Consider the following 24,891-nt stretch of genomic DNA (forward strand, 5'->3'; position numbering starts at 1 on the left):
CTCCTAAGCATCAACTGGTCACTATCGTACTGGCCTTTCAACGCCAAAATGTCTCTCTCCAATTCTGCAACTCGGCCCTGAGCCTGCCTCTGCGCTTGATCAAGCAGCAATTGCTGTTGCGCTAGCTGCTGCGCTTCCGAATTTCTTTTCTGTTGCTCCTCCCAATACAGTCTTTGTTGTTCCAGCTCCTGCTGTTGTTGTTGCAGCTGCTGCTGCCGCTGTTGCTCTAATTGCTGCTGCTGCGCTTCGTATGCCTGTTGTCCTGCCATATACGCATTTGCAACCGCCCCTGTTGGCTGTGATGAAACCGCTTTTTGCACATTGGCATAATCAGCCGGTGTTTGGACAATTCCTTGCTCTATCAAAGGTGAAACACTCTTCTGCTCGTCTGCCAACGTAGGTGCATCAAATGGCAACTTTGGAATTGTTATCAACGTCGATAGATACCTAACCGCCGTGCACTGCGCATAGAAGTCATACAACCTATCGTGTTGCTCATCAAATTTGGCCCTCAAGGGTTCTAACGCCTCAAAAGAATCAGAGCTTCGGTATAGCCCTCTTAGCATTGAAATTAAGAACTTATAGATACCATACGTCTCAGAAGCATCCAGAAAATATGTGTAGTACATCTTCGAAAAAATACCGAGCTAAATAACAGTTTCAAAATGTCTAGGAAAATATGAATTCATTATTACTACACAGTTTACGAATGCAACAAACACTCGTATTAGAGCATTCTTTTATAGTCGAAATTTTCGTTAATTTTACCAAAAAGGATACATTTGCGTAAGACGTTTCCAGTTTTCCATTTTCAGAGATTGGGCCGTTGTCACTAATGTAGTGGTTACTGGTACTATACTTTGAGATAGTAAATTACAATGCTTTAGCTTGAAGTTTTCTGTCATCATTATCAAATAAACCATTTATAAAAGTCATCAAATCGTTTTTATTATAACTCGCTTAAGATACTTAAACTTGGTTTACGATTTAGCGTTTTTCTGTAAAATTTCTTCAAATATCAATAGTTGACTTTTATTGGTCTACTATTCTGTCGCAAACTCAATTATTCATCAACACCTCAGTTATTTAATGAGTTTAATTTACTGGTTAAAACATTGTTTGGCTAATCCAGAAGCTTCGCTTCAAAGTAAATGATGCTATAATTGAAGAAATTGACTAAAATCAAAGTTATTTGACAAATCTAAAACTTTTGGCTTCAGTATAAGCAATTTCTGCATCTTATTTATTGCTACCGTTTAAGCTAATGAAAATATATCTTTTCTTTTTTTGTTTGCAAATATTTTAAACAGGTCTAAAGGCTCATTAGATACTCAGAACACTGGGTTTAAAAGATAAAATACAAATTGAAATATTCGGCAGGCATAGCATCAGCACGAGATAGTTTTTATCACCTAGAATAATGCTGAGGAAAACAGTTGTTTTTTTACTCGATATCTATTTGCTTCAAATTCTCACAATTTGGTGGAAATATTGTCAGAATACTGTAAAATTTGATTTCATAAACCCACTCACGAATTTAATCGAAGGATGGTAATTATCCTGTAGAATAAATGATGAGTGTGTAAGTATACGCAAACACCTGCAGAACCACAACCGTATTTAACTTGTATTGCAAACATAATCCCAAAGAACAGCCGAAATATAAAAAAACGAACTTAGTTATGTGCGATAGACATTCCTAGACGGGAAGCTCATACTTAAAGCGTGTAGGTTTTGAGCTCACTTTGCAGAAGTCTGCCTTGATGCACATTATAATATATACTAGCACTTAAGCTGCAAAACTACCTTTAAGTACTCTAATTAATATGCTACTGTGTAATCTGTATCTTCCTCGGCCTGTTTTACCCGCAAGGTTAATAGTGCAACTGAAAGACACTTCGCAAGATTTTGCCTGCAATGAACAAGTTTTGACAATAAGTAAGCAAGCATGTTGGAAACCTTTTTCTTTACAACTTCTGAAATTGCATGCTTCCGATTGATCCATCCATTTTGATGTCACAGAACCCACATTTGATAGAGTATTGTAAGTTAGCTTAAAAGCTAGAGCAAACAAAACTAAATTCCAGTAATATCCTTTCTGTACTTTAAAATTCTAATCTTAAAACATTGAAGTAATCTATATTTGAGAAAAGTAAGAAGTAAAAATCTTTAAATACAAGGTGTTTTCAGTTTGTTGGTATATTATATAAAATGGGTATATTGGGTAACAAACAAAAATACAAAATATAAAGTATGAATATTTCAGCTACGATAAAGAGACATCAACAGAGCTATTTACTGAAGTCTGTTTATTTTTTGGTCTTACTATGTTATACCTCGCAAACCTTGTCTGTTTTTTTGTTCTCATATAGATAACTAATTCAACTTGCAAACTTTTATACTGATTAATCTTTTCGCTTAAGAAATACTCTAGTGTTTTGTAAATTATCTCGAAGTTGTAATTTCATAGTTTCATCTTATCAACCAACATCTCTTACCTTTACTGTAATGAATATTACCTTTGTCATCTTATCCTGAACTACTGGAGCCATCCGCGTCAAGATTAATTGACGATTTCAAGTAAGGCACAAATTGTTGTAATCTATTGAATAGATTGAATATCCATTATTAGCAGTAAATCTTATATTATGTTTGTTGTTTGTTTATATAGAACTAAAATAACTTACTTACATACTAATACTTTCAAACACAAATACAAGAGACGAACCTTTTGTGTTACGTATCTCGTCAGCTAGTCTTTCTAGTTTTAGATCACTTAAATGTTTTCTCGTTATAAGGCGTTTATCTCATATCGGTCTGGATAACTTATCTCTAAATCCTGATTGGCTTTGGCATCTTGTTGTTGTAACTGTTTATTCTAGATTGAGTATCCATTGTTTGTAGTATATCTTAGTACTACGTTTGTTGCTTATTTATATATAACTAACCTACAAACTAACACTCTAAAACATAAATACAAGGGACATACAAACCTCTTGTATTTATACACATTGGCTTCGGCATCTTGTCTCAACACTTATGTTGAAGTCTAGCTATTCTGTTATGAATATCCATTGTATATTGCTCACCTTTTATTATACTTGTTGCTTATTTATATATAACTAATATAACTAACCTACAAACTAATACTTTCAATCATAAATACAAGGGACAAACCTCTTGTATTTATACACTTATACCTCCGGCTAGACTTTCCATTATACATGTATCACGGCGGCTAACTTTCCAGCTTTAGATTACTAAGATGCCTTATCATGATAAGATTCTTATCTCTTATCTCTCGATCCTTATTGGCTTCGGCATCTTATCTCAACAACTTATCTTAACAAAAATCATTGTACTTCAGATTGTTTGAATAATTAATTTTTTGCAGGTCAAACCCTGATTTCGGAATGATTGATGACCGAGCTTGATTGAAAAAATAGAATACTAAGGAATCAAAACATTATACTGAATCTTAACGGATGTCACCGTATAATATAAAAAGAGATGACGGACTAACAAGCTTTTTAACAACTCTTACTGTCTAAAAATAAAGAGCATTAGTAACACACAAAAGAAAACAAATACATGCATTAAGTTGTTTACAATGGTTTTCATTATGTTCTTGAAGGAAAATTTGAGAAAGAGTATCCTCTTGAACTAAAAGTCTAAGAAAGTCAACTTTCAATTTAACCAACGCTCAGTGATTCAGTAACAAATCACTGTGATTAATTGGATTGGTAAAACAGCACCGAAAATAAGCAAACGTCCTCGCAACTGGGAATAAAAGAAGATACAGAGTGCCATCAGTTCCTTTTCTGGCTCAGAATCTGACAAACAAACACTTGATCAGTGTATTGAAAATATATTGTTTTTGCTGGTACAAACACCTTGAGACCTTAACTAACGTGTGACCCGAGTTTCAACACAAGTTCCTCGCCTATAGTTCCTTTCTTCATGAAACTCATGTAAAAAAATCCTTGGTCCTGAGCAGGACAGCGCAAACTATCTGAAGATTTAACTCCGAAAGAAAATCTTTGTACTATTTTGGGCCTCGGAATTTTTCAAAGAAAATAATATGCAAAACAGAAAGCTTAGTTTCAAAGAAAAAAATTTGAAACCGCCTCTGATGAGTAATAGATTATTTTTGGTTGAGATAGAGCGAACCTGTTTCTTTTCAAATCCATCAGCTGAGTAGTATATATTTACTGCTTCAATACCGATGACTTCTGCGGATCAATGATTAGCACTACAAAATATTGTTAAAATTGTAGTTCTTTGGTGATTTAGGTCTCGGTTTGCAAAACTTTAGTTGTGGTGTAATCCGTAGTTGTAGAAAACCAACTAGACAATACTGACTGGAACTGATTTCAAGAACTTTTATGCAATTGCTGGATTCCGACGGCTAAACACTATAAATTACAAAACTTAAAGCAGGGTGCATGTGGTAGACTATGCAAATTCAAGGTTGAACCAACCTGAGCTGTTAAAACCTTTTTTTAGCCCCCACCACTTTACCACAGAACAGCTGTACCGACCTATAGTTTAAGAGTTTCTGAGTCTTAATTACTGAGATGTTAAGCATATAGGAAATTTTTAATTGCTTAGGAAATGTGGAAATCAGAATGATCTTTCCATTCAAATATTTTGTATTTCTGTAATCTATATTATTTTATTAAATTTGCAGAAAAGTTATGATGAAAGATGTTGCATACACCGGTTCAGCTATAGTTCGGTGCAGTTAGGTACAATTAGACTATATTGGTCACTTCAAACTAATAAATTCTAGCAGTTTTCAGCCATTATTTTTGGCCGAGTAATAGTTATAAATGAAGAGAGATGGTATCTCGATAGTTCTACACTGATATTTAGCCCCAAGTATTACAAATTCCGAGCTTTGGCGACTGGCCACAGTTTTTTACCAAAGAATAGAGGTATCTCTAAAATACGTAACAGCAAAGCTTAACATCAAATTAATAAAGGACTATACTCAGTTACTGAATAAATAACATTACATACCCCAGAATTCAGAAACTTAGGTTGAAGCGTTTAGCTAGAATTAGACACTTGATTCAATAAGCATCAACTCGCAGAATGATAATTAGCTGCGCCAAATGTTTGTAAGAAGAGATTGGAACTAAAAAAAACATCATATTACAGCTCTCATGAATAGTAATATGTTGGCTACCATTTTTGAGTTGCGAAAAATTGCCCATTCAGGCTTTCCATAACATATCCACTGATTGGGTTAGAATACTACTAACTCACGTCGCACCTTACAGAAAAGTAAAAACTTATGGAAAGTTTGGAGACAAATAACAAATCGTTAACATGAACTACGCATCTTTTTATTTTTCTGATACGCTTGTTGTAAGTTGATATTTCTTGGAAAAAAACCTGCAATCAAACAAGTGATATTTTTCGGCATATGAGCTATTTGAGGTCGTTAGCTCAATCAATACAAAAAGAATTTTCTCCATTTCTCAACCAGCACTTCGGCAAAAAAACATTTGAATCGAAGTCCTTTTACTTAAATTATATACATAGCATGCTTTACTGACTCACTTACATCTTGCATCTTGTTTATCACTTGCTGCAATTTCTCTTCAGGTTGACAAAAATAATTATTTGAAGACGCTTCTAAGTTCCAGATGAATTTTGATATAAAATAGCTAGCAGCAAAATAAACTACAAAAACCTTCACTTTGATAAGTTGTCCAATATCTAACAATTTGTCTCTCGTCTAACAGAAAGCATTTTTAACTGTCGGGATAATGTTACTCATTTTATTCTAACTATCCTGCATACACTTCATTTAGAACCTATCGATGAACTTTGGTGTTCTTTAATCACTAAAACTGTGTTGATCTCGATAATTTTCGTACTAACCCAAATAAAAAAGGTTATAATTGACGAAGAATACTTGTATAGATTGATATAGCCATGTGAATCAGTACGCTTCTTCTAGTGAATTCCATGCCCTTTTCACATACGAGTCTCCCAGATTAGGTTTATTATTATAAAAGGCTTTTTTCGAAGGGTGAGTAAGTGAAAGATTCATAAGTGGATATCTAGGCTGGTGTGAATTTAGGGCTCACCGAGGCATTGGATGGATTAGTCACCAAGCAAGTTGGCCTTACCTCTAGTTTCAAACTTTATTGCAATGTATCCACAGTTGCAACAACACCTTTATTAATATAGGCTAACCGATAGCGCCTTACCCATACTGAAAAAATATTTAAACGAGGCATGTAGGGTCTTTGTCAAAACAAATCAGGTCATATTCAAAAAAGGATGAGAGCTGAGTCAATCGCAAAAATGTGAAAGGGTGTAAGCCTAGGGGGCAGTCAATTTGTTCAGCCCCACAACAGTTAAAAGATGACAGACAATTTTAATCCCTTTCCTCTTTTTTGATTCATTACTATTTTGTAGTTGTTCTGCATATAAAAAACAAGATGACTGGACCTAATTTAAATGCTGGTTTCCGGTTTCTTGGTTCTTCTTCTACAAATTCGTGAAAGTTATGGTTTTCATTCATGGTTGCTGAGTACATTCATTGTTTCATGTGACATGCTAAAAAAAGGTTCATGAAATGTGGCTCAGCCTATCAAACCATTGTATCGTAGTGCTTTTTTTTATTAAGTGCAATGAGATCTCCTCAATTAACCAGTAAATGAGTGCATTAAAATGTGCGGAGTCAAAGTCTATCCGTCATTCCTAGTATAGAGTTTCAATTTTTTTGTTTTGATAACTTACTAAAAAGAGATCTAAAACATAAATACAAGGGGGAAATTGCTTGTATTCATTGAGATAAAATACCATGGTTGATAAGGAACAAGCCATAAGCGTTATGCTGCAATCTCATCCTTTCAATCCTTATCATTCCTATTGCTTATTTTGTATAGAACTAACATAACTTACTTACACACTAATACTTTCAAACACAAACACAAGGGATAAACCTGTTGTATTTCTCATCACTTCGGTTAATCTTTCTAGTTTTGGATTAATGCCTTGTCTTTATAAGGCTCTTTCTTTGACTCGCAACGCCTTATTCTCATCTCTCTTATCTCTTATCTGTCTAGATAGCTTATCTTAGCATACTTGTTATTACTTATAGTTATTTATATCTAGATCCTTATCGGCTTCGACATCTTATCTCAACAAAACGCAAGGGGTACCTTTTGTATTTCTAGACTTTTAATGTCGACTGAAACTACCTCACAGTTTCTTTCTGAAATATGATGTCTAACAAAATGATGTTTGATATCAATATGTTTAGTTCTCTGTGATGAACCGGATGAGTTGATAGCATTCTGCACCCTTCGTTGTCTTCAAAGGTGCAAGGGACCTTGTTCATTTTGAGTCCAATGTGTTTCAGCAGTTGTGTTAACCACCGGAAAAGATAGCGCCACCGTCTGCTGTTTCGTGGATTTCCATGTTATTGCAGTATTTCCTAACATGTAAACATAACCGGTAATCGACTTTCTGTCCACCTTATCACCAGCCCAATCGGAATCGCAGTAACCAGCTAAATTGAAACTCGTGGTCTTCTTGAATACTAGTCCTAAACCGAGAGTACCTTTTATGTACCGAAGAACATGTTTAGCAACAGCATAATGATTTGCATACGGGGTTTTGATAAATCTTGACAGGGCCGATGCCGCATATGCCAAATCGGTCCTCACTGTATTCGCAGCAAACAATAATTTCCCACCATGGTGCGATACAGGGAAGCATCTTTGTCAGAGAGCGGCTTACCCTCAGGGGCCAAGGACGAACCAGCAACAAGGGGGGTCTGAACTGTATTACAGTCAGACATATTGAAATCACCGAAGAATCCTGCTAATAATTACTGACCGAGATGCATGGAAATCACACCAGGACGTTGGGAAAGATTTGAGTCATCTTTCCTACAGTACATGAAGCACATTCAACAATTTTGGGACCACAAGGGACTTCCATCTGAGACATAACTGCTGGCGAAGGGTGACCGAGGGCCGCATGACTGATATCACCAGGAACTGCTAGTGCATCACCAACTACTGGAGTATAATCAAACTCGTACAGGTCTGGCCCACAAGCGGTCGCAATTTTACTAGCCGTATCATCAGAAGATGAGAGATAGTGTACCGCTTCATGAGAAAATGTAAACGAACCAGATGTGTAGGTCTTTTTGATGGAGATAAGATTTTGTGTGGCATCGGGGACAAAGGAGGCGTCAGACACTGTAAGAACTTTTGAGGTAACTGGGTGCACAAAGTGGATAGTCTCAGTACCTTTAACGACCAGAGGATTGAATGATATCCCAGTAATGTAGCCAGACGCCAAAGTAAACTCAGCAAAGTGAGACCGCTCATTTGAGATGTGAAGTGTAGCACCAGAATCCAAAATATAGCTCCGACTTGGCATAACTGAGTCTTCTCTTGAGTTGAAAACTGCCCAAGAGATACCAGAAATAGATTTGGATGAGGAGTTGACAAGAGCTGCTGTATTACCACTAGAACTGCTAGCAGCAATCGGGGCAGCAGCTGGACAATCCTTAGCAACGTGGCCTCGTTTCTGGCATCGGTAATACTTCTGCTTATTAACATAAGGCTTCTTGGAAGTAGCCGCAAATACTGAACCCTGCGTAGTAGGAACAAGATCCCGCAGAGTGTTCTCAACCGCTGACAACGTAATGTTCGGAGTTGACACATCTAAGACTCGAGCATTCGCTTGGTCGGACTTAAACATCCTTAAGTCAAACAAACCCATCACTTGGGTAATTTCCGAGGAGTGGTTGAAATGAGCACAGATATCTCTGAACAAGGACAGAGCACTTTCATCACCGGCAGACTTACTGACCGAAGCATCACAAGCTTTATTAACCATAGCATACAATTGGCGTGATGTAACCTGGGAGTAATCACGTCTAATCAACATAAGTAAATCAAGTCCGAACGCATTATCAGACTGATACTTTAACAACACTTTTGACGACACAGTATTCAACAGTACAACTTGAATCGCATTGTTCAAGGCAACTTGGAGCTGCATAACTAGAGTGTCGTCTATCGGTTCAGCTGGAGGTAACATCATATCTCCAGTTGTAAAATAAATATCAAGGCCAGCACCTTGAGTGGCAACAAGCATACCAGTGTAACTGTTCCATTTAGGATAGTTCATAGACGAAGAAAGCTTCAAGCTCTCATCTCTAGGGCAAGTGAGAGCGAATTGGCTCATAACCTGTTGTAATCTAGCTATTCTATTATGAATATCCATAGTATATTGTTCACTTTATATTATAGTTGTTGCTTATTAATATATAACTAATATAACTAGCCTACAAACTAATATTCTCAAACATAAATACAAGGGACAAACCTCTTGTATTTATACACTTACACCTTCGGTTAAACTTGCCATTATTCATTTATCATGGCGGCTAACTTTCCAGTTTTAGATTACTTAAGATGCCTTATCATGATAAGACTCTTATCTCTTATCACTCAATCCTTATTGGCCTCGGCATCTTATCTCAACACTAAGATACCTTATCATGATATGACTCTTATCTCTTATCCCTCGATCATGATTGGTTTGGGCATCTTATCTCAACAGAATGATTTCGGTACAGAACATAATCCAATAAAAGCTTTATCAATCTAGAATAAAAGTTAAAGATATAGCGCTATGTATAATGTAGCCAAATAAAAAGTAAACAATTCCGATATAGTGTAACGGCTATCACGGTCCGCTTTCACCGGGCAGACCCGGGTTCGACTCCCGGTATCGGAAATATTTGCTTTTTTTTGGATGAGAACTGTTGTTATTTTGCATTTTTGATAAATGTTTTTTCACAGTATTGTATTGTCATGATTTTCTATACGATTAACAGGCTGTTTTTTGAGATTGTTTCCTTCTAGAAGAAACTAGCTGGAAAATCTTAAAATGGAACGCTTTGTAAGGAGAGTTCAGGACAAAATAGTGGAAACTTTAACTAGTAGTGTATTCGGAGAAACACGTGCCAGCAAAGAGCCAGACAGAGAATCTGAGAAGGCAGAGGAAGTGAGTCCGGAACAACAAGAGGAAAGATCAACTGGTGGAAATGTGAAAGAAAATAACGAAGTATGCGACACTGAAAATTGCGTTGTAAGGCGAAATGATAATGACAGAGAGAAGCTGTTTGTAGATTCAGCTGAAGACGAAGTTCCTGACGCCAATAATGACAGTATTGAAGACGGGAAATGTCATGTCAAGAGCAGATCCATACATGGAGGTTCTTCCAAACAAAAGCATATTTTCTTAGAGGCAGATAAAAAACTGATAAAGATGCACAAAGTTATACACAATAATTCAAAAATGGAAGAAGAAGAGAAGGATGCGGCAGATGAGGATGAGGTGCAAGAAGAAGAAGAAGAAGAAGAAGAAGAAGAAGAAGAAGAAGAAGAGGAGAAGGAGGATGAGGAGGAGGGGGACCACGCATCAAACTCCATGACATTAATGGGGCTCTACACTGAATACGAGAAGTCTGTAAAGCTGGAAGAAAATAAAATCAGAAATTTGGAGGACAGTATATTCTTAGGGAATTTGGTAGAGCACTATGTTGGTTTACTGGGAATGATCCAAAATGTGGAAGACGAGTTTGCTAAAAGAATAAAGAAAGGAGAATTGAGTCGCAGCAATGTGATTTCGAACATAAGAAGAGGAATGAAACGAAATATGGTAGAGGAAGGGCGTATTCAGAAAGTATCTAACGATGATGGGTCAGCATACTTGAATAAAAAATATCAAAAACTTTACATTGCACATTCGCTTTTAGAAAACGACTATGACGAGCTTTATGAGAAGTATGAGAGCTTGAAAATTGATCACGAAGATTTGCAGAGCTTGCAGAATATGCCGAAGACTGGTCCAGAGTCAAATATGACTAGAGCTGGCTTCAAAGGCAAGGGATTCAAAATTGGTAGAAAGTTAGTTAGTTACAATTCAGATAGGTAGGTATTATATATCTGTATATTTAAAGTTATGGGCTCGTGGTTATGTGAGCGAAATCAAAGTAGAACGGTCCTTCAAGCAGTTCTAAAGCAAAGAAAGGCGAGATTCTCGATGTAGAAGTAGATAAAGCCATTCTTTTCATGTGAAACACTAGAAGAAAAGCTCTTACCCACAACAACATGCCAAGGACCACCGAAAGTTTCATCTAGTTTGCCCTTAAGCGCTGACGCTAGCTCTGATTGTTTACTTTTGAGTTCAGCATAAAGAGTAGAAGCTATTTCAAGAGCTTCTGTTTGTTGCTCTTGTTCCTGTTGGAAACCAAGGAATCGATTGGAATGTGTTAGTTCGGAATGTGCCCAACAAAAATGGAAGACGGGAATGGATGAATATGCGTACCATATCTGCAGATTTCACAATTGGGGCGGAAGTAGAAGACATTGTGGCTGCTAAGGTCTTGTGACTGGACCTTGGGGTTGAAAAATAGCTGAAAGGTTGCAGTAGGGGGAAAATATCAAAAGAATGTGCTAGTCAGATCTTCACGAAGCAAATATTTGTGAAAGATCAAGCACAACTATCAGTGATATTTGATTTCCCCCAGTAAAATATAGGTGCGAGCTACTGCGTACACTTCTGAGACAACAGAAGAGTATATTAAGTTTCTATAACTTGTATCGGGGAGTTATATATATAGGCGCCAAAAGACTAAGAGGTAGGCAAACGCTATGTACATGTGAGTATGCATTGTTTGGATCAAGCAGTTGTTTGCTGTTGAGGCTGAGTTTGGGATTCAGGTTGGGCTTCTTCCAGTTGGGAGTTCTTTTGGAAATCCAACAGTCCCTTCTCTCTTATTTCGTCGAGGATGACAAATTTCTCTCTTCTACCAAATCTTTCCAAATCGATATGTTCTATATTTTCGTTCCAGTGTTTGGCATCACCTCGCCACCACAGTCCATCCCAGTAAATCTTACAGTTTTCGGATAATTTAAGCTCATCAATGACCGCACTCAAATCGGCGGTCGACTCCATAGTGTAGGTTGGTCTGTACTGTCCTGAGCACCAGATTCTGTTGTAGTCATTGAGTTTTCTGAGAGATTGGGACTCATCCTTTCTGCTGACCTGGCGCATGTATCTCAACTCCACCAACCCATGATAAGCTTGGACCGCCTTCTGGTAGTCGTTAAATTGTGCAACGGCCAAAGGACGCCAGATATCATGACGTGGAAGCGGCTTCTTGTTCTCCTTGTTAGGACGGAAAAACTGCTGTTTTATCTGGTATTTCGTGACATGTGGGGTCTGCGAGTACACCACTTGCCCAGTTTCGATATTACGGAAAAGGAACACCTGTGGCGCAAACTCGTTGGTTTTTAGCCAGAAAGAGTTTCTGAACTTGGTGGCCATTGTTGTCTTGGGTTTTGAACAAGCAACAGTATGAAAGAGGCAGCAGAGAGACGCTGTCTATTGACGACAAGTAGTGCATGCACTGTTCTTGATCACTCTGTACCGGCTCCCTTCCCCTTCGTTCGCTGAGCTTCTTCCTCTCGACGAGGACAAAAAAAAAAGTGCGGAAAAGCGATCAGACGAATCGACGCGTCGATCCCGAAGACCAAGATTAGAACTAGAGACCCGAGAAGGATGAGGTTCCTTTCCGGCCAAGGGCGTTTCGGGTATTATTAATGTATTGTCACATAATAGTGTTGTATTGTTTTCCTCGATATATATGGGGCGTACTTAAATCTATATAAGTTGTACTCGGGTTCGGTTTATGTTATGCTTATCTTTGTGTGGGTGAAAATCAACTTTTCTTCTTCCTATCTTTCAAAAACTGCTTGTACTTGGCAAGAGTGATTTGCTTCTGTTGTTCTTTGTAGTCGTCGATGGCGTGGTACTGCGAGCTGAAGATGGTGTCCCAAAAGACAAAAAAAGGCTGGCTGAAGTGGTATTTGATGCCGAACATCTGGTGGTGGATGTCGTGGTAGATGGAGTTGTTTGGGAAAACCTTCTGGAACAGGTCCCAAGGCAAGGAGTAGCCGCAGTGGTCGTCCACGGTTTTCAGGGTCGAAAACGTGTAAAGGAATATCGATTCTCTTGGCGTCAAATCCAACGCAAGCGAGGCGATTCCTGTTCCCACGGTGTCTAGCAAAAAACCCTCGACCGGGTTGTTGAACAATGCGCCAAACGCATACGGCACGTAGAGCTGGTGGTGGCGGGAGTGGAAGTGTTTGTACAAGAACTTGTTCTGGTGCATCGATCTGTGTAGAAAGAATTGCCAGGTGTCGATGATGAGAAATGCCGTCATAATCTTGATCATCGAGATGCCGTACCAGTAGAACAGGTAGATGGCCACCGTTGGAACGAAGGGCGGTAGGTTTTGCCTCCAAGCCCACAGTTTGGCGTTCTCGAATCCCGTCAGCGGAGGCGACTCGAAAACGTACACAATCAAGCCCGTCACCGTCTGTATGACGTGCTGGAAGATCACGTCTCTGATCACCACCGGTAGCGTGACCCTGTTTTTCGAGAGCTGTTCTTCCGAAGGGTGGATTCTGTACTGTTCTAAGAGCTGGTACACGTCGATGATGTGGAAGTAGAACGAGTAGACCCAGTATGCCACGATCGGAGCCACCAACGCAATCATCGTGTCCGGAACGCCCTCGATGTAGCTCTGTTGCAGCGTCACCTTCGCCACCGGCTGGCTGATTCCGTCAATCAACACTATGTCATTGTAATCCACAAGCTGCATCTTTCTGCAATGGACTGGTGTGTGCAAGAAGGCCAGATGTGTGTGTCTGCACGAGCAGGAGGAAGAAGAGGGACTAGAAAGAACAACAGCACCTAGCACCAGAACAAACAAACAAAGCCTGCCCCCGTACGTTTAACCACGTGAAGTGTCACACTTGGCACTCCACCTAACATAAACAAAGGAAAAAGAAAAGAACGGGAGCAAAAAAGGAGAGAAATTTTCCTCCGCTCCCGTTATACGATAAACGAGGCTGGCGCCTCGTCGACGCGTCGGTTCTGTTGCTGATCGTGGAACCGACGCGTCGATGCTCAGCGCTGTCTGGACCTGTCGATACTTTTTTTTCTTTGTGCGTCGAATGGAGGGAGAAAGGAACAATTTCAGTGCCAACAGCCAGTAGTTGGGGAGTGCTGAGGAAGAGAGGTGGACATTCTTTGGTGTTCTCGGAACAGGGACACAAGACCACACAGACCGAACCATGCTTAGACAGTCTGCACACGTTAGGCGTTTTTTTGCGACGTCTGCGATCTCCAGAAACAGCAGCAGCAGCAGCAGCAGCAGCAAGAGTAGCTCACTGTATGCGTTCAAGTCTCAGTTGGACGACTACATCTACTACCACTCCTTGTCGTCGCAGTGGCGTCCATTGGTGTACCGCCAGCGTAATGCGGAGGTGTTGACCTCGCTGAACGCAGTGGACAAGAAGAACAACCCTCTAACCCCTCGCCAGTATCCCGGGGTGCCTTCGAAAAAGAAGTTGATCAAGTTCATATCGTTGTTGCTCACCGCGGAGGAGGTGAAACTCGTGCGCTCGTCGCTCGAAGAGCTCTCGAAAATCAGAATAAGCAGCAAGACCAGAAAGGGCAGCACGAAGAAGGACTCCAACAAGGGCAAGTACCTCGACCCTTCGGTGCTGAACGAGTTTTTGTACAAGAGTTACGAGCTTGACAGCAAGCTCTTCACCGAGAACCTTGTCTGGGCCGACCAGATCCGGGAAGAGGACTCGGTGTGGTCGGTGAAAAACACCGAGGCTGTTGCGTTTGTTCGCTCGATGATCATCAAGACCTCGTTCCCAGCCAACCCGGAGGTGAACTTCCAGACAATGGTGGAGAAGATGAAGCACTGGGCTGCCAAGGCAGAGATGAGCGAGACAGGCAGCATTTTGTACAACGCCTCGCTGGTGGTTGCGTCTGTTTACTCTAACAGTCTAAAAGAGAACTCGACAGCCTTGAACCATTTGGACGCCCTCACAAAGAACAAGGTGTACACCGTCAAGCCTCAAACCGACTATCTGCAGTACGACCACGCATACTCAATAATCAGCGCCTTGAAGGACGCCTCGAAGCACGAGTATGCCGAAAACAACGCACAGCTACTGGAGTTAGTTTCGAGATGGAGCACGTTCCTCGCAGACGTTGAGAACTTGAAGCAGAACACCCCAAGCACCTATGAGAGATTTCTGAGTGCCGAAGAGGGCAAGAGGGCAGCAGCTGCAACTGCCACTGCTGGCGCTGCCGCTGAGCCAGCGCCGGAACAGGAGTCTGCGGATGCTGCAAAGGCGCAACAATGAGTCCGTTATAGAAACATCGATCTTGTAAATAGATGAACCGACAGATACATTCATAGGTTTGTAACAAACCCAGGGAAAAGGTGCAGTTGATGCGCATTTCCTTTTCATCCACATTTTGTACCTCCGTCTTTAGACAAGTGTCTTTTCTTTCCTCATCTGTAGACGGCGCGTAGCTTTTTTTTTTCCAGCTCTGGCGGAGGCTTCGTTCACAGAGACAGAGAGAGACATGATTCTTTTATTTACTGTTGTCTCTTGTGCAGCTCGAACCAACGCACAGCCTTATTGCAGCAGAGGGAATTGCGAAGGCAGACACACTCGGAGGACAGCACTCGGAGGACAGCAGGACACAAGCCACGATGTCGAACTTTTCGCAGGGTGTCACGAACCTACAGAACAACATGCACAACATCTTTGGGCTGAAGAAGCGCCATCAGAGAGACCCGCAAGACGCGGGGGACGAGGACAAGGTGAGCATGGAGATCAACGACCGTCAGGACTTGATGGAGGATGACGACGAGGCAGACTCGGAGCTGGAAAAGAAGCCGAAGGGGAAGTCGAGACGGCCAAAGGAGGACGACTTCACGCAGCAGCGGTTGAAGGCGATCCACCCGATCTTGACGGCGAGTGCGGTCATCCCCATGTTTGTGTGTCTTGCGATCATCTTCATCCCTATCGGGGCGTCGATGCTCCACGCGTCGAACAACGTGCAGGACTTCACAATCAACTACGCGGAGTGCTCCACGCGGGCGAACTCGGACACGTGGACGGACGTCCCGCTGGAGCTGTACACGCACCACTTCAAGAGCAAGGTGAGCACGACCCCGAAGTGGAAGTTGGCGAGAAACGACTCGTTTGTGTGGGACGGCTTTGACGAGGAGCGGAACATCTGCCAGCTGCAGTTTGAGATCCCCAACAACCTCAAGGGCCCGCTGTTCCTCTTCTACAAGCTGACCGGGTTCCACGCCAACCACCGGCAGTACGTGAAGTCCTTTTCCGAGGACCAGTTGAACGGGAAGGACGCGAGCGTGAGCGTGATCAAGGACACCGTGGGCCAGAACTGCCAGCCGTTGTCGGTCGACGACGCGGGGAAGATCATCTACCCGTGCGGCTTGATAGCCAACTCCATGTTCAACGACACGTTCGAATCGACGCTCTTCGCGGTCAACGACACCGACGCAAGCAACTACGCCATGACCACCGACGGCATCGCCTGGTCGACCAACAAGAACCGCTTCAAGAAGACGTCCTACAACCTCAGCAGCATCGTGCCTCCGCCCAACTGGTCCAAGCTCTACCCCAACGGCTACAACGAGACCAACCTTCCGGACATCGGCCACTGGCCCCAGTTCCAGAACTGGATGTCCCCCGCAGCGCTCTCCGACTTCAGCAACATGGCCCTCAGAAACGACCACGACACCCTTACCCGCGGCCTCTACCAGCTCAGCGTGGGCCTGCACTTCCCCACCACCGAGTACCACGGAGGCAAGTACGTCTACCTCAGCACCGCCAGCTCCATCGGCGGCAAGAACGCCTTCCTCGGCATCAGCTGGATCGTCGGCGGCCTCATCTGCCTTGCCCTAGCCCTCGTCCTGGCCTTTGGCGTGCTGGTCAAGGGCAGACGCCCGGGCGACACCAACCTCTTGAGCTGGAACCGCCACCACGACGGCCACGACGACCACACCGACCACACCGACTAGTTCCCCATCAGGCACCGTCTTCCCCGCCATGCATCTGTGTAATCTCCTTTATATCACCGATCATGAACCCACGAACCCAACCATGTGTTCCCCGGCCTCTTCCGTTCCCCAGATCCAGTATCCCGGTCCGCATGACGTAACCCACTTTCGCCTGACTCTCCCCGGCCCGCGCGCAGCCCCCCTCTGACTCCACCCGGCCCCTCGGGCCCGGTGATTGGTCCGCCCGCCCCAAGGCAGAAACAGGGCTACGCCCGCCCTGAGGCAATACCGGCGCGCCGCCAACCTGGGCTCTTCGGCCGCTTTTCCCCCCGGCTAGCGAGGGCCGTCCCCGCCCCCGTCACCGCTGCGGCTGCCGCCTGCCGGCTATTGTTCCGCCCCTGCGGCCTGCCCGCAGCGGCCGCCAGCGGTCACCGCCCGTCCAACTAAATGCCCGCCGGCGAACAATCCGGGCCGCCCCGTCGCCCTGTATCTCGCAGCATGCCCCTACCGGGAGGCCGCCCCGTGGTTTAATTTGACACCTGTGGTGGGTCGGATCGCATTGTGTTGCATCGTCTCCAGGAGTGCCCAGGCGTCTCCGGCCGTCTGTGGTGGGCCCGCTGCTTGCTGCCCGGCTTATCCTTGCTCTCTCCGCCCGCCGGCGCTCGCAGGCCCCGTACCGTGTATCTGCCCGTTTCACGGCACCGTTTTTTTCCCTGTGCCCGCCTGCCTGCCTGCCTGCCTGCTTCCTCTTGCCACAGGCCGTTGCTGCTGCCCACACCGCTGCCCCGCTACACAGTATAGCTGTCCCCCTCTACCACTGCGATTGCGGCCACCCTGTCAGCACACACCCGGCTAACGTCTCGCATCACAACACGCACATTGTCCGCGGCACAGCACAACACAAGGCAACCACCGCTACACACCCTACGTCTGTGGCCCGCTAACACCTTGCTACGACACACCTTTCTGCGCATCAGCACGTCCACCCAAGAATAGTTCTGCGTTGTGCATTTATGCCCACCTCTCCGCAGCAGGCCCTCTATAGTACGTCCTACCCGCCGCCATATTTACGCTCACAGAGTCACACAGAGACCCACACAGACCCCTGACGCCGCCCTGGTTTATGTTCAGTGCAAAGAGTACCGTTTCCCCGCAGGACACCAAAGACAGCGTCGACACGAACACACCGTTCCAGTACCGCCACCAGCACAACCACCAGCACCAGCAACACTACCAGATGCTCGAACCGAACGGATACCCTTGTTATACCTCCCAACCCCTGGACCCGCAACAGGCCCAGGCCCAGGCGCAAGCTGAAGCCCAGGCACACGCCCAAGCGCAGGCTCAGGCTCATGCACACGCCCAAGCACAAGCACAAGCACAAGCACAAGCACAAGCACAAGCACAAGCTCATGCCCAGGCACACGCACAAGCCCAGGCACAACACCAAATGATGGGCCAGCCCATGATCCCATCGTTATATCGACCTTACCCCCCACCGCCTCCCTCCTCCGTTGGCTACGGCAACAACGTCTACCCAATGTACTACCAGAACATCCCGCAGAACCAACAGCTACCTCCTTTGAAACAGTTCCAGTACAGCCCTGTGCCAAATCAGAACTTGAACCCCGCAACAAGCCAGGACTCCTCCCTCAGTATGGGACCCCTAACTACAGACAATCTGCCACCGTCGACAGCAGGTGGCTCCAGCAGCGGCATACCAACCCATTTGGATTATGCCAATATGAACAATTCGCTGTCCTCCGGCCCCAGCTTGAAGTCCAAGAAAACTCTCAAGAGCCCTAATAAAGCCCATATACCTCAACATCAAGACTACTCACAACACCCACACCAAACTCAGCAGCAGTCCTCCAAATTGCGCCGTGGCCCTTGGTCGCCAGAGGAAGACAAACACCTACTTGACTTGGTGTCTCTGTTCGGTGGAGAGAAAAACCTCAATTGGGTCAAAATATCCCAAATGTTGGAAACACGATCCGCCAAGCAGGCCCGTGAAAGGTACCACCAAAACTTAAAACCCTCTTTGAATAGAACACCAATAACACCTGAAGAAGGTCTGTTGATTGAGGAGTTGGTGGATAGGTATGGGAAGCGCTGGGCAGAAATAGCCCGCCACTTGAACGGCAGAAGTGATAATGCCATTAAGAACTGGTGGAACGGTGGGGCTAGTAGACGCAAGCGTGTGAGTGATAAAAGAGGTACCGCAGCATCTGATGGTGATGACGATAATGTTTCTTCTACCGTAAAAGAGGATGAAGACGATAATACCCGCCCTTCAAGCAGTGCTACCGCCACCAACAACAATAATGATAACATTGGCAATCATACATCGGTAGAAATGAACACCAAGAACACTCCATCAAATGAATCGAACTCTTCTGTTAGCGCTGCTTCTTCAGCTAACACCTTGAGCTTTTCAAATGAAAAGCAACGCAGTGCTTCTGTCGACTTCAAATTACCACCTTTGTCTTCATTACCTCCGACGTCTCTCAGTGGTCTTGGCGCCGCCAACAACTTATTATCACTGAATAACCCCGATGGTGCTGCGAATGAATCTACTGCCAGAAAGAGAAAGATCAAAGATGATCTAGTCAGTAAAAGAAGACATTCTGCCGCATCGATAGGCTCTGTCACATCAAGTATGAGCTCCGGTTTCCCACTACCACATCCTTCGACATCTCCATACTCTGGTGGCTTAAACGCATTATCTTCACTGACATCAATTCATAACAATGGTAACAGCACAAATACAACCCACCTCATGAGTCCTCCATCTTCAAACTTAGAATCGATGACAAGTTCACCAAGAGGAGATTCAAGAAGCTCAAGGGCTTCCTCAATCGGCAGCGGAGACCTGCTTGCAAACTCTTTCAGTACAGGTGATCGTGACAGTAGCACTAGTCGTCGTGGCAGCATTTGGGGTGTTACAGGCAATTACGGACATAGTAACGCTGGCAGTTTCAGTGCCGGAGCTGGCCTTCGCAGGAGTAGTTTGAATGGTCTAGGAAATTTCAGCATGAGTAGACATGGAAGCTTGGGAGGCCGTTTGAGTGTCACCAGTTTGAACCAATATTCAATCTCTCAACAACAAGCGCAACAACACATATCACAGACCAACAACAAAATTATTAATAGCTTAAACAACACCGCTCACAACAACAATAACAGTAGCAATACTAACGCTGGCGATGGAGTTAATGGTGAAACAGAAAATGCGAACGAGTTGAAAAAGGATATATTTAAAAAAGGTTTTAATTTATCCAGTATCAGCGCAAATAAGCCTACAAGTAAGGGAATCGAAGGCCCAAGGGGAGAATACAAGGATAGGGACTCTGCGGATGTCAGTATGGATGATGGCGTTGATGATGATGATGATGATGATATTGACAAGAAGGAGTCAATTGGAGTGTCTAAGGAAGAAGGTCCAAAGGAAGGCGGAAAAATAAAAATGAAAATCAGCTCTTTGGTGTCTTAGCTGAAGGAAAAATGAAAAACAGTTTTTTGAGGATCTCAGATTCCTCATTACCATGTTATATTTTGATGTACTTTACGTTGTTTTGCTTAATTTTGCTTCTCTTTATCTTTGTCTTTTTATCTTTTCTGATTTCTTTTTATCTTTACCTCTCGATCTCCTCCTACCTTTGTCCTTATTTTATTTTTTATAACCAGCTTTAAAATTTATACAATTTAATTATACCTACGTTTAATATACATCATATTTCTGGTCATATCACTTGTGATGGTGATCGTACTTCTCAAGAGAAGATGCCAACCTAAAAAGATAAGACCGAGCTCTATCCTAGAACGCATCATGATTTTGTTTTTTTCTCCAATTAGCGAACATCAAGCGATGGACTCAAGCTCCAGCAGAGATAATGAGTCTGCAAGTTATTAATGTCTCATGCTAAAAGCTCTACGTAACTTGGCCTTGTGATTATTCTGTTAGTTGATCGCCAACCAGGGACACAATTATAGTAGGGGAAGAAATGTCGTGGGATAACATTGTTTTGTCATTACAGGAGACGTCAAATACATTACTTGCAGAAAACACCAAAGCGATTAGTACGAAAGCCAAGCCGAAGGCTAAGAACAAAGTAAAATCGAAAAATATAGATGATGATAGTACCAATGGACTCAACCAGATTTCACTGGATGTACTTTTGAAGGTCAGCAAACAGCTAACAACGACACTAGAAGACGTTGAAATGTTTTTGAAAGAAAAGGATGTTTCGTTCAACACCACCTCATTAGCCACAGATGAAAGTATTCACGATTTGATTCCCTCCAATGAAGCTGATGATATTGATAATGAAAATCTGGCTTTTGAAGGAGATTTGACTGCAGGAAGGACAGCAATATCTTCAAAAGAAATGTCAGCCAATTCTACCAGCACCAATACCACAATGACTTACCAAAGTGGCCTCAATGCTAAAGGGCGCGGTAGAGGAAGACCACAAGGTTCTACAAACTCAAGACTACAAGGCTCTGGAGTTTCTGCGTCTGCTGTTTCTTCGAAGTCATTTTCGGCCCACTCGAATAATACCGCCTCAACGAATGCAGAAGCTGATGAAGGATCAGATAATACTGCAGTAAACAGCACTAATTCGGTTGGTAATTCTTCTTCAGCTACTGGCGCAGCTGTTTCTGATAAACTTATTACAATTGGTGCCAGGTATGGATATCCACCTCCACCTCCATTGTCGTCCTACAACGGAAAAATAGGACGCTCTTTTTACACATCAGCATATAATCCCTCCACGCCTATCTTGCCAAACTCCCAGGTTGCATACTGTCCAAGCAATGGAAGAGATGGCGCCAACAATTTTGCAACGATGCACAGTGAGTGGATATTATGCAGAGTTTTGAGAGTGATAAGTGAGACCAGATTTGAAATCCAAGATCCAGAGCCCGACGAGATGCATCCACAGGGACAGGTGTTCAGAGCTAACTACAAAGAAATCATCTTGGTACCGTTACATCTTGTAAGTAGCAGTATCTCAAAGCTGAAAGAGTACAAAAGTGGGACTAGAGTCCTTGCGAAATACCCTGAGACCACTACCTTCTACCCTGCAGAAGTGATGGCAAGCAAACATGGGAACTGTATGCTTCGTTTCGAAGGTGAAGAAGAGGTTGGAAAGCTGACACCTGTTGATCGTGTCTTTGTTTTACCGTGCCCAAAATAGAGTAAATCTGTTCCAGTTAACTATAGTGTAAACATGTGTATATTATGTAAAAACAACAAAATTGAAGTCGCAAAGCGTCAGAGATAAATGTCGTAAGAAAACGCTGAGGGAAGAATATTATCCGTGCACCAGAAAATATTTTACCCGGCCGTGCCATTTTGAAAAGTTCATGGTTTTTTGCACCGCTTTCTATCCTCGACAAAATAGGCCTACATGTCTAATCAGAGACACCCTGAAGGACAAGTTACTGGAATATTCAGCATAAGTCAGAATCCCTTTATATCAAGTAACGACAATGTTGTCTGCATTCACAGATGGTTTACGTTCAACGGTGGTAAGAACTGCACTTCAATTCAAACAACAGGTCAGATATGCCCATAAGAAGGTCGTCAGTTCAAAAACACATATGCAAGACTCGCCAGGTAAAAGGCTAGGACCAAAGAAGTATGAAGGACAAGAAGTGAAAGTAGGCCAAATTTTATTTCGTCAACGTGGTACTAAATGGTATCCGGGTACTAATGTCGGAATAGGTACGGATCATACTTTATTTGCTCTTGAACCGGGTTTTGTCAGATACTATTTAGACCCATTCCATCCAAAGAGGAAATTCATTGGTATCGCATTAAAAAAGGATGATAGACTGCCTTATGCTCACTTTGACCCAACGCCCAGAAGACTTGGTAGGGTTGTGTTGACTGATAACTATGCAACAAAAGAAGCTGAATATGCGCCAAGGAAAGTCAAATTATTACAGCCAAAGATCGAGGAAGCTCTGAAAGAAAGAGAAAACGCCAGGGCTGCGAAGAAAGAATCTTATGTCAAACAATTACCACAATTTAAATCTTTGAAAGATCTTAACGAGCGTGAGCTCTCTTTAGCTTCTGAAAGACTTCTCAAGATTGATGGGTTCTTGCGCGGAGGTAAAACACTTGAAGATGCCAGATACTACGCTACTTACAACTACAAATATGATACGAAGCTGGAACTCAACAGGAAAGACTTGACAGCTGATGAGACTGAAGCTAAAATAAATGAATACACACAGCTGGCCGAAAAGGTGGACAACGCTGTGATGTTTGATGCTAGATTGCAATTGACCGATAACCTCACAACCGAGCAGATCAACGACTTGAAGGTTGAAGCCATCGCTAAGTTAGATTCCTTGATTCCTGATGTCACAAAACCAATTTCCAAAAAGACCAAGGAAGAAGCTTTGACACTCTTATCAAAACCTTGCTTCTCTTTGAAGGAGCAAATCGGCCTCAAGAGAAAATACCTCAAGCCTACTCTCCCAGAAAGTGAAGAAACTGTTGGTACGGCAAAGGATAAGAAGTTAGTCGTCATACAGAAGATGAATATTGAAACCAGAAGAGTGGAAACTATCTACAGGAAGAAAAACTATTTTCTACCATAATTCACCCACTTTCTCTTGTAAATACTTGGCATTGATTTATAGATGCATGCAGCAGTATACATCATATGTATTTGTCTATATAGATGTTAATATGCGAATACCGTTTATAGAAGTCCTCCGCTCTCTTGCTTTGTCTGGATAAGACTTTACGATTTCCGAACGAGAGCGCTCCGCCAGCGGTGAAACTTTTATCCGTTGACAATACTAGAACACTTATATCCTCCCATCAATCTTCCACTAAAAAGGATTATTCACTCCTTTCTAGTATACAATAAGACATATACATCAGTATGTGCAATGCATTTTATGCTGCTAAAGTTTGCCACGAACAGGTGCAAACTTTTCTTGCCTCTTCACCAACAAACTCACTCTATTCTCTCAAATCCACTTTCGATAACGACAACAATCCCGTTTCAAATTTGCATAATAAGTTGCACTTACCCACTCTATACCCACCATCATTCAATGCGACGCTACACCAGTCTGCTCAGAATCAGGTCCTAAGGTCATACAACGATTTTCTTTCTGTGCTGAACCACTGGAACCTTGAACAACTTAGCATATCCTACAATGGCGGTAAAGATTGCCTCGTACAACTTATAATCTACCTAGCCGCAATTTATCAATTCGTTGAAGTAGAGGGAAAAGGAAGTGAGAGAGAGCCTCATACTATCCATGTGAATGCTGTTTATGTACACACAGAAAACGAGTTTGAAGATCAACTCAGGTTTTTGGAAAAATCGGTTTTGCAGTATGGTTTGGACTTTACTGCCGTTTACACCACAATAGATGCAAATGATTATGATAGCTCGCAAATCCTGACCGGCAAAGCTAACGAGCTTTCAAAGGGGAAAATAACTTGCTTATTCTCCCCAACTCCAACACTCCCATGCGGTTTTTTGACATACCTAAAATCAAATGAATCTGTCGAAGCGATAGTAGTTGGCATACGCCGAACTGACCCATATGGAGCATCACTTAAACTTGAACAGAGAACAGATACACACCGAGGATGGCCCGATTTCATGCGCATCAATCCTATACTCGGATGGCATACGAGTGATGTATGGTACTTCATAAAATGGTTGCAACACGCATCAATTAATACTGATTTTGCGATAGACTACTGTTCTCTTTACGACGACGGGTACACTTCTTTAGGGGGGTGTGACAATACTGTTCGAAATCCACAGTTGAAGCGTAAAGACTCTGGAAAAAAGGATATGCTTTTTTGGCCTGCTTGGTGGATTCTTGATGATGATATCGAGAGATTGAGTCGTGTACAGAAAGGAAAAGTATGAAAAACCTTAACGGAT

At 42.9% G+C, this 24,891-nt stretch overlaps 12 protein-coding genes and 1 non-coding gene across 13 annotated transcripts; 9 read left to right on the forward strand and 4 right to left on the reverse strand.

Annotated features, from left to right (window-relative positions):
- Window positions 1-15: 15 nt before the first annotated feature.
- Window positions 16-629, reverse strand: PICMEDRAFT_71799 (hypothetical protein; the record flags this gene model as incomplete). The annotated part of the gene is made up of 1 exon (XM_019164011.1): window positions 16-629. A coding segment is annotated over one exon (614 nt), but the record flags the coding sequence as incomplete, so codon positions are not given.
- A 9,082-nt stretch (window positions 630-9,711) lies between these two features.
- On the forward strand, window positions 9,712-9,783 carry PICMEDRAFT_t48. The gene has a single exon. It is a non-coding gene; the product is annotated as a tRNA-Glu (tRNA).
- A 111-nt stretch (window positions 9,784-9,894) lies between these two features.
- PICMEDRAFT_15665 (hypothetical protein) lies at window positions 9,895-10,412 on the forward strand (the record flags this gene model as incomplete). The annotated part of the gene is made up of 1 exon (XM_019160913.1): window positions 9,895-10,412. A coding segment is annotated over exon 1 (404 nt), but the record flags the coding sequence as incomplete, so codon positions are not given.
- Window positions 9,922-10,986, forward strand: PICMEDRAFT_15666 (hypothetical protein; the record flags this gene model as incomplete). Its single annotated transcript, XM_019160914.1, has 1 exon — window positions 9,922-10,986. Exon 1 carries the CDS (start codon window positions 10,348-10,350, stop codon window positions 10,984-10,986), a length of 639 nt encoding a protein of 212 aa, XP_019018881.1. The 5' UTR covers window positions 9,922-10,347.
- Window positions 10,951-11,496, reverse strand: PICMEDRAFT_15668 (hypothetical protein). The gene is made up of 2 exons (XM_019160915.1): window positions 11,380-11,496; window positions 10,951-11,291 (listed from the first exon to the last, which is right to left on the reverse strand). The coding sequence occupies exons 1-2, from the start codon at window positions 11,419-11,421 to the stop codon at window positions 11,058-11,060; spliced, it is 276 nt and encodes a 91-aa protein (XP_019018882.1). The 5' UTR covers window positions 11,422-11,496; the 3' UTR covers window positions 10,951-11,057.
- Window positions 11,406-12,447, reverse strand: PICMEDRAFT_15670 (hypothetical protein). The gene has a single exon (XM_019160916.1). The coding sequence runs from the start codon at window positions 12,379-12,381 to the stop codon at window positions 11,734-11,736; it is 648 nt and encodes a 215-aa protein (XP_019018883.1). The 5' UTR covers window positions 12,382-12,447; the 3' UTR covers window positions 11,406-11,733.
- A 189-nt stretch (window positions 12,448-12,636) lies between these two features.
- PICMEDRAFT_15671 (hypothetical protein) lies at window positions 12,637-14,018 on the reverse strand. The gene has a single exon (XM_019160917.1). It carries the CDS (start codon window positions 13,718-13,720, stop codon window positions 12,776-12,778), a length of 945 nt encoding a protein of 314 aa, XP_019018884.1. The 5' UTR covers window positions 13,721-14,018; the 3' UTR covers window positions 12,637-12,775.
- A 177-nt stretch (window positions 14,019-14,195) lies between these two features.
- On the forward strand, window positions 14,196-15,284 carry PICMEDRAFT_71804 (hypothetical protein; the record flags this gene model as incomplete). The annotated part of the gene is made up of 1 exon (XM_019164012.1): window positions 14,196-15,284. One exon carries the CDS (start codon window positions 14,196-14,198, stop codon window positions 15,282-15,284), a length of 1,089 nt encoding a protein of 362 aa, XP_019018885.1.
- A 500-nt stretch (window positions 15,285-15,784) lies between these two features.
- Window positions 15,785-16,981, forward strand: PICMEDRAFT_32652 (hypothetical protein; the record flags this gene model as incomplete). Its single annotated transcript, XM_019162781.1, has 1 exon — window positions 15,785-16,981. One exon carries the CDS (start codon window positions 15,785-15,787, stop codon window positions 16,979-16,981), a length of 1,197 nt encoding a protein of 398 aa, XP_019018886.1.
- A 1,723-nt stretch (window positions 16,982-18,704) lies between these two features.
- PICMEDRAFT_32286 (hypothetical protein) lies at window positions 18,705-19,154 on the forward strand (the record flags this gene model as incomplete). Its single annotated transcript, XM_019162754.1, has 1 exon — window positions 18,705-19,154. A coding segment is annotated over one exon (450 nt), but the record flags the coding sequence as incomplete, so codon positions are not given.
- A 1,810-nt stretch (window positions 19,155-20,964) lies between these two features.
- PICMEDRAFT_71807 (hypothetical protein) lies at window positions 20,965-22,161 on the forward strand (the record flags this gene model as incomplete). Its single annotated transcript, XM_019164013.1, has 1 exon — window positions 20,965-22,161. The coding sequence occupies one exon, from the start codon at window positions 20,965-20,967 to the stop codon at window positions 22,159-22,161; it is 1,197 nt and encodes a 398-aa protein (XP_019018888.1).
- A 247-nt stretch (window positions 22,162-22,408) lies between these two features.
- PICMEDRAFT_15674 (hypothetical protein) lies at window positions 22,409-23,681 on the forward strand. Its single transcript, XM_019160918.1, has one exon. It carries the CDS (start codon window positions 22,457-22,459, stop codon window positions 23,573-23,575), a length of 1,119 nt encoding a protein of 372 aa, XP_019018889.1. The 5' UTR covers window positions 22,409-22,456; the 3' UTR covers window positions 23,576-23,681.
- A 184-nt stretch (window positions 23,682-23,865) lies between these two features.
- On the forward strand, window positions 23,866-24,876 carry PICMEDRAFT_71809 (hypothetical protein; the record flags this gene model as incomplete). Its single annotated transcript, XM_019164014.1, has 1 exon — window positions 23,866-24,876. The coding sequence occupies one exon, from the start codon at window positions 23,866-23,868 to the stop codon at window positions 24,874-24,876; it is 1,011 nt and encodes a 336-aa protein (XP_019018890.1).
- Window positions 24,877-24,891: the final 15 nt, after the last annotated feature.

Source organism: Pichia membranifaciens (genome assembly GCF_001661235.1).
Source record: "Pichia membranifaciens NRRL Y-2026 unplaced genomic scaffold PICMEscaffold_2, whole genome shotgun sequence".
Taxonomy (NCBI): domain Eukaryota; kingdom Fungi; phylum Ascomycota; class Pichiomycetes; order Pichiales; family Pichiaceae; genus Pichia; species Pichia membranifaciens.

Coding starts and splice junctions, on each gene's coding strand:
- PICMEDRAFT_15668 (XM_019160915.1), bottom strand. CDS start 11,421: ATGTCTTCTACTTCCGCCCCAATTGTGAAATCTGCAGATATG. Junction 11,292..11,379: donor TTGTGAAATCTGCAGATATG/GTACGCATATTC, acceptor GGTTTCCAACAG/GAACAAGAGCAACAAACAGA.
- PICMEDRAFT_15670 (XM_019160916.1), bottom strand. CDS start 12,381: ATGGCCACCAAGTTCAGAAACTCTTTCTGGCTAAAAACCAACGAGTTT.
- PICMEDRAFT_15671 (XM_019160917.1), bottom strand. CDS start 13,720: ATGCAGCTTGTGGATTACAATGACATAGTGTTGATTGACGGAATCAGC.
- PICMEDRAFT_15674 (XM_019160918.1), top strand. CDS start 22,457: ATGTTGTCTGCATTCACAGATGGTTTACGTTCAACGGTGGTAAGAACT.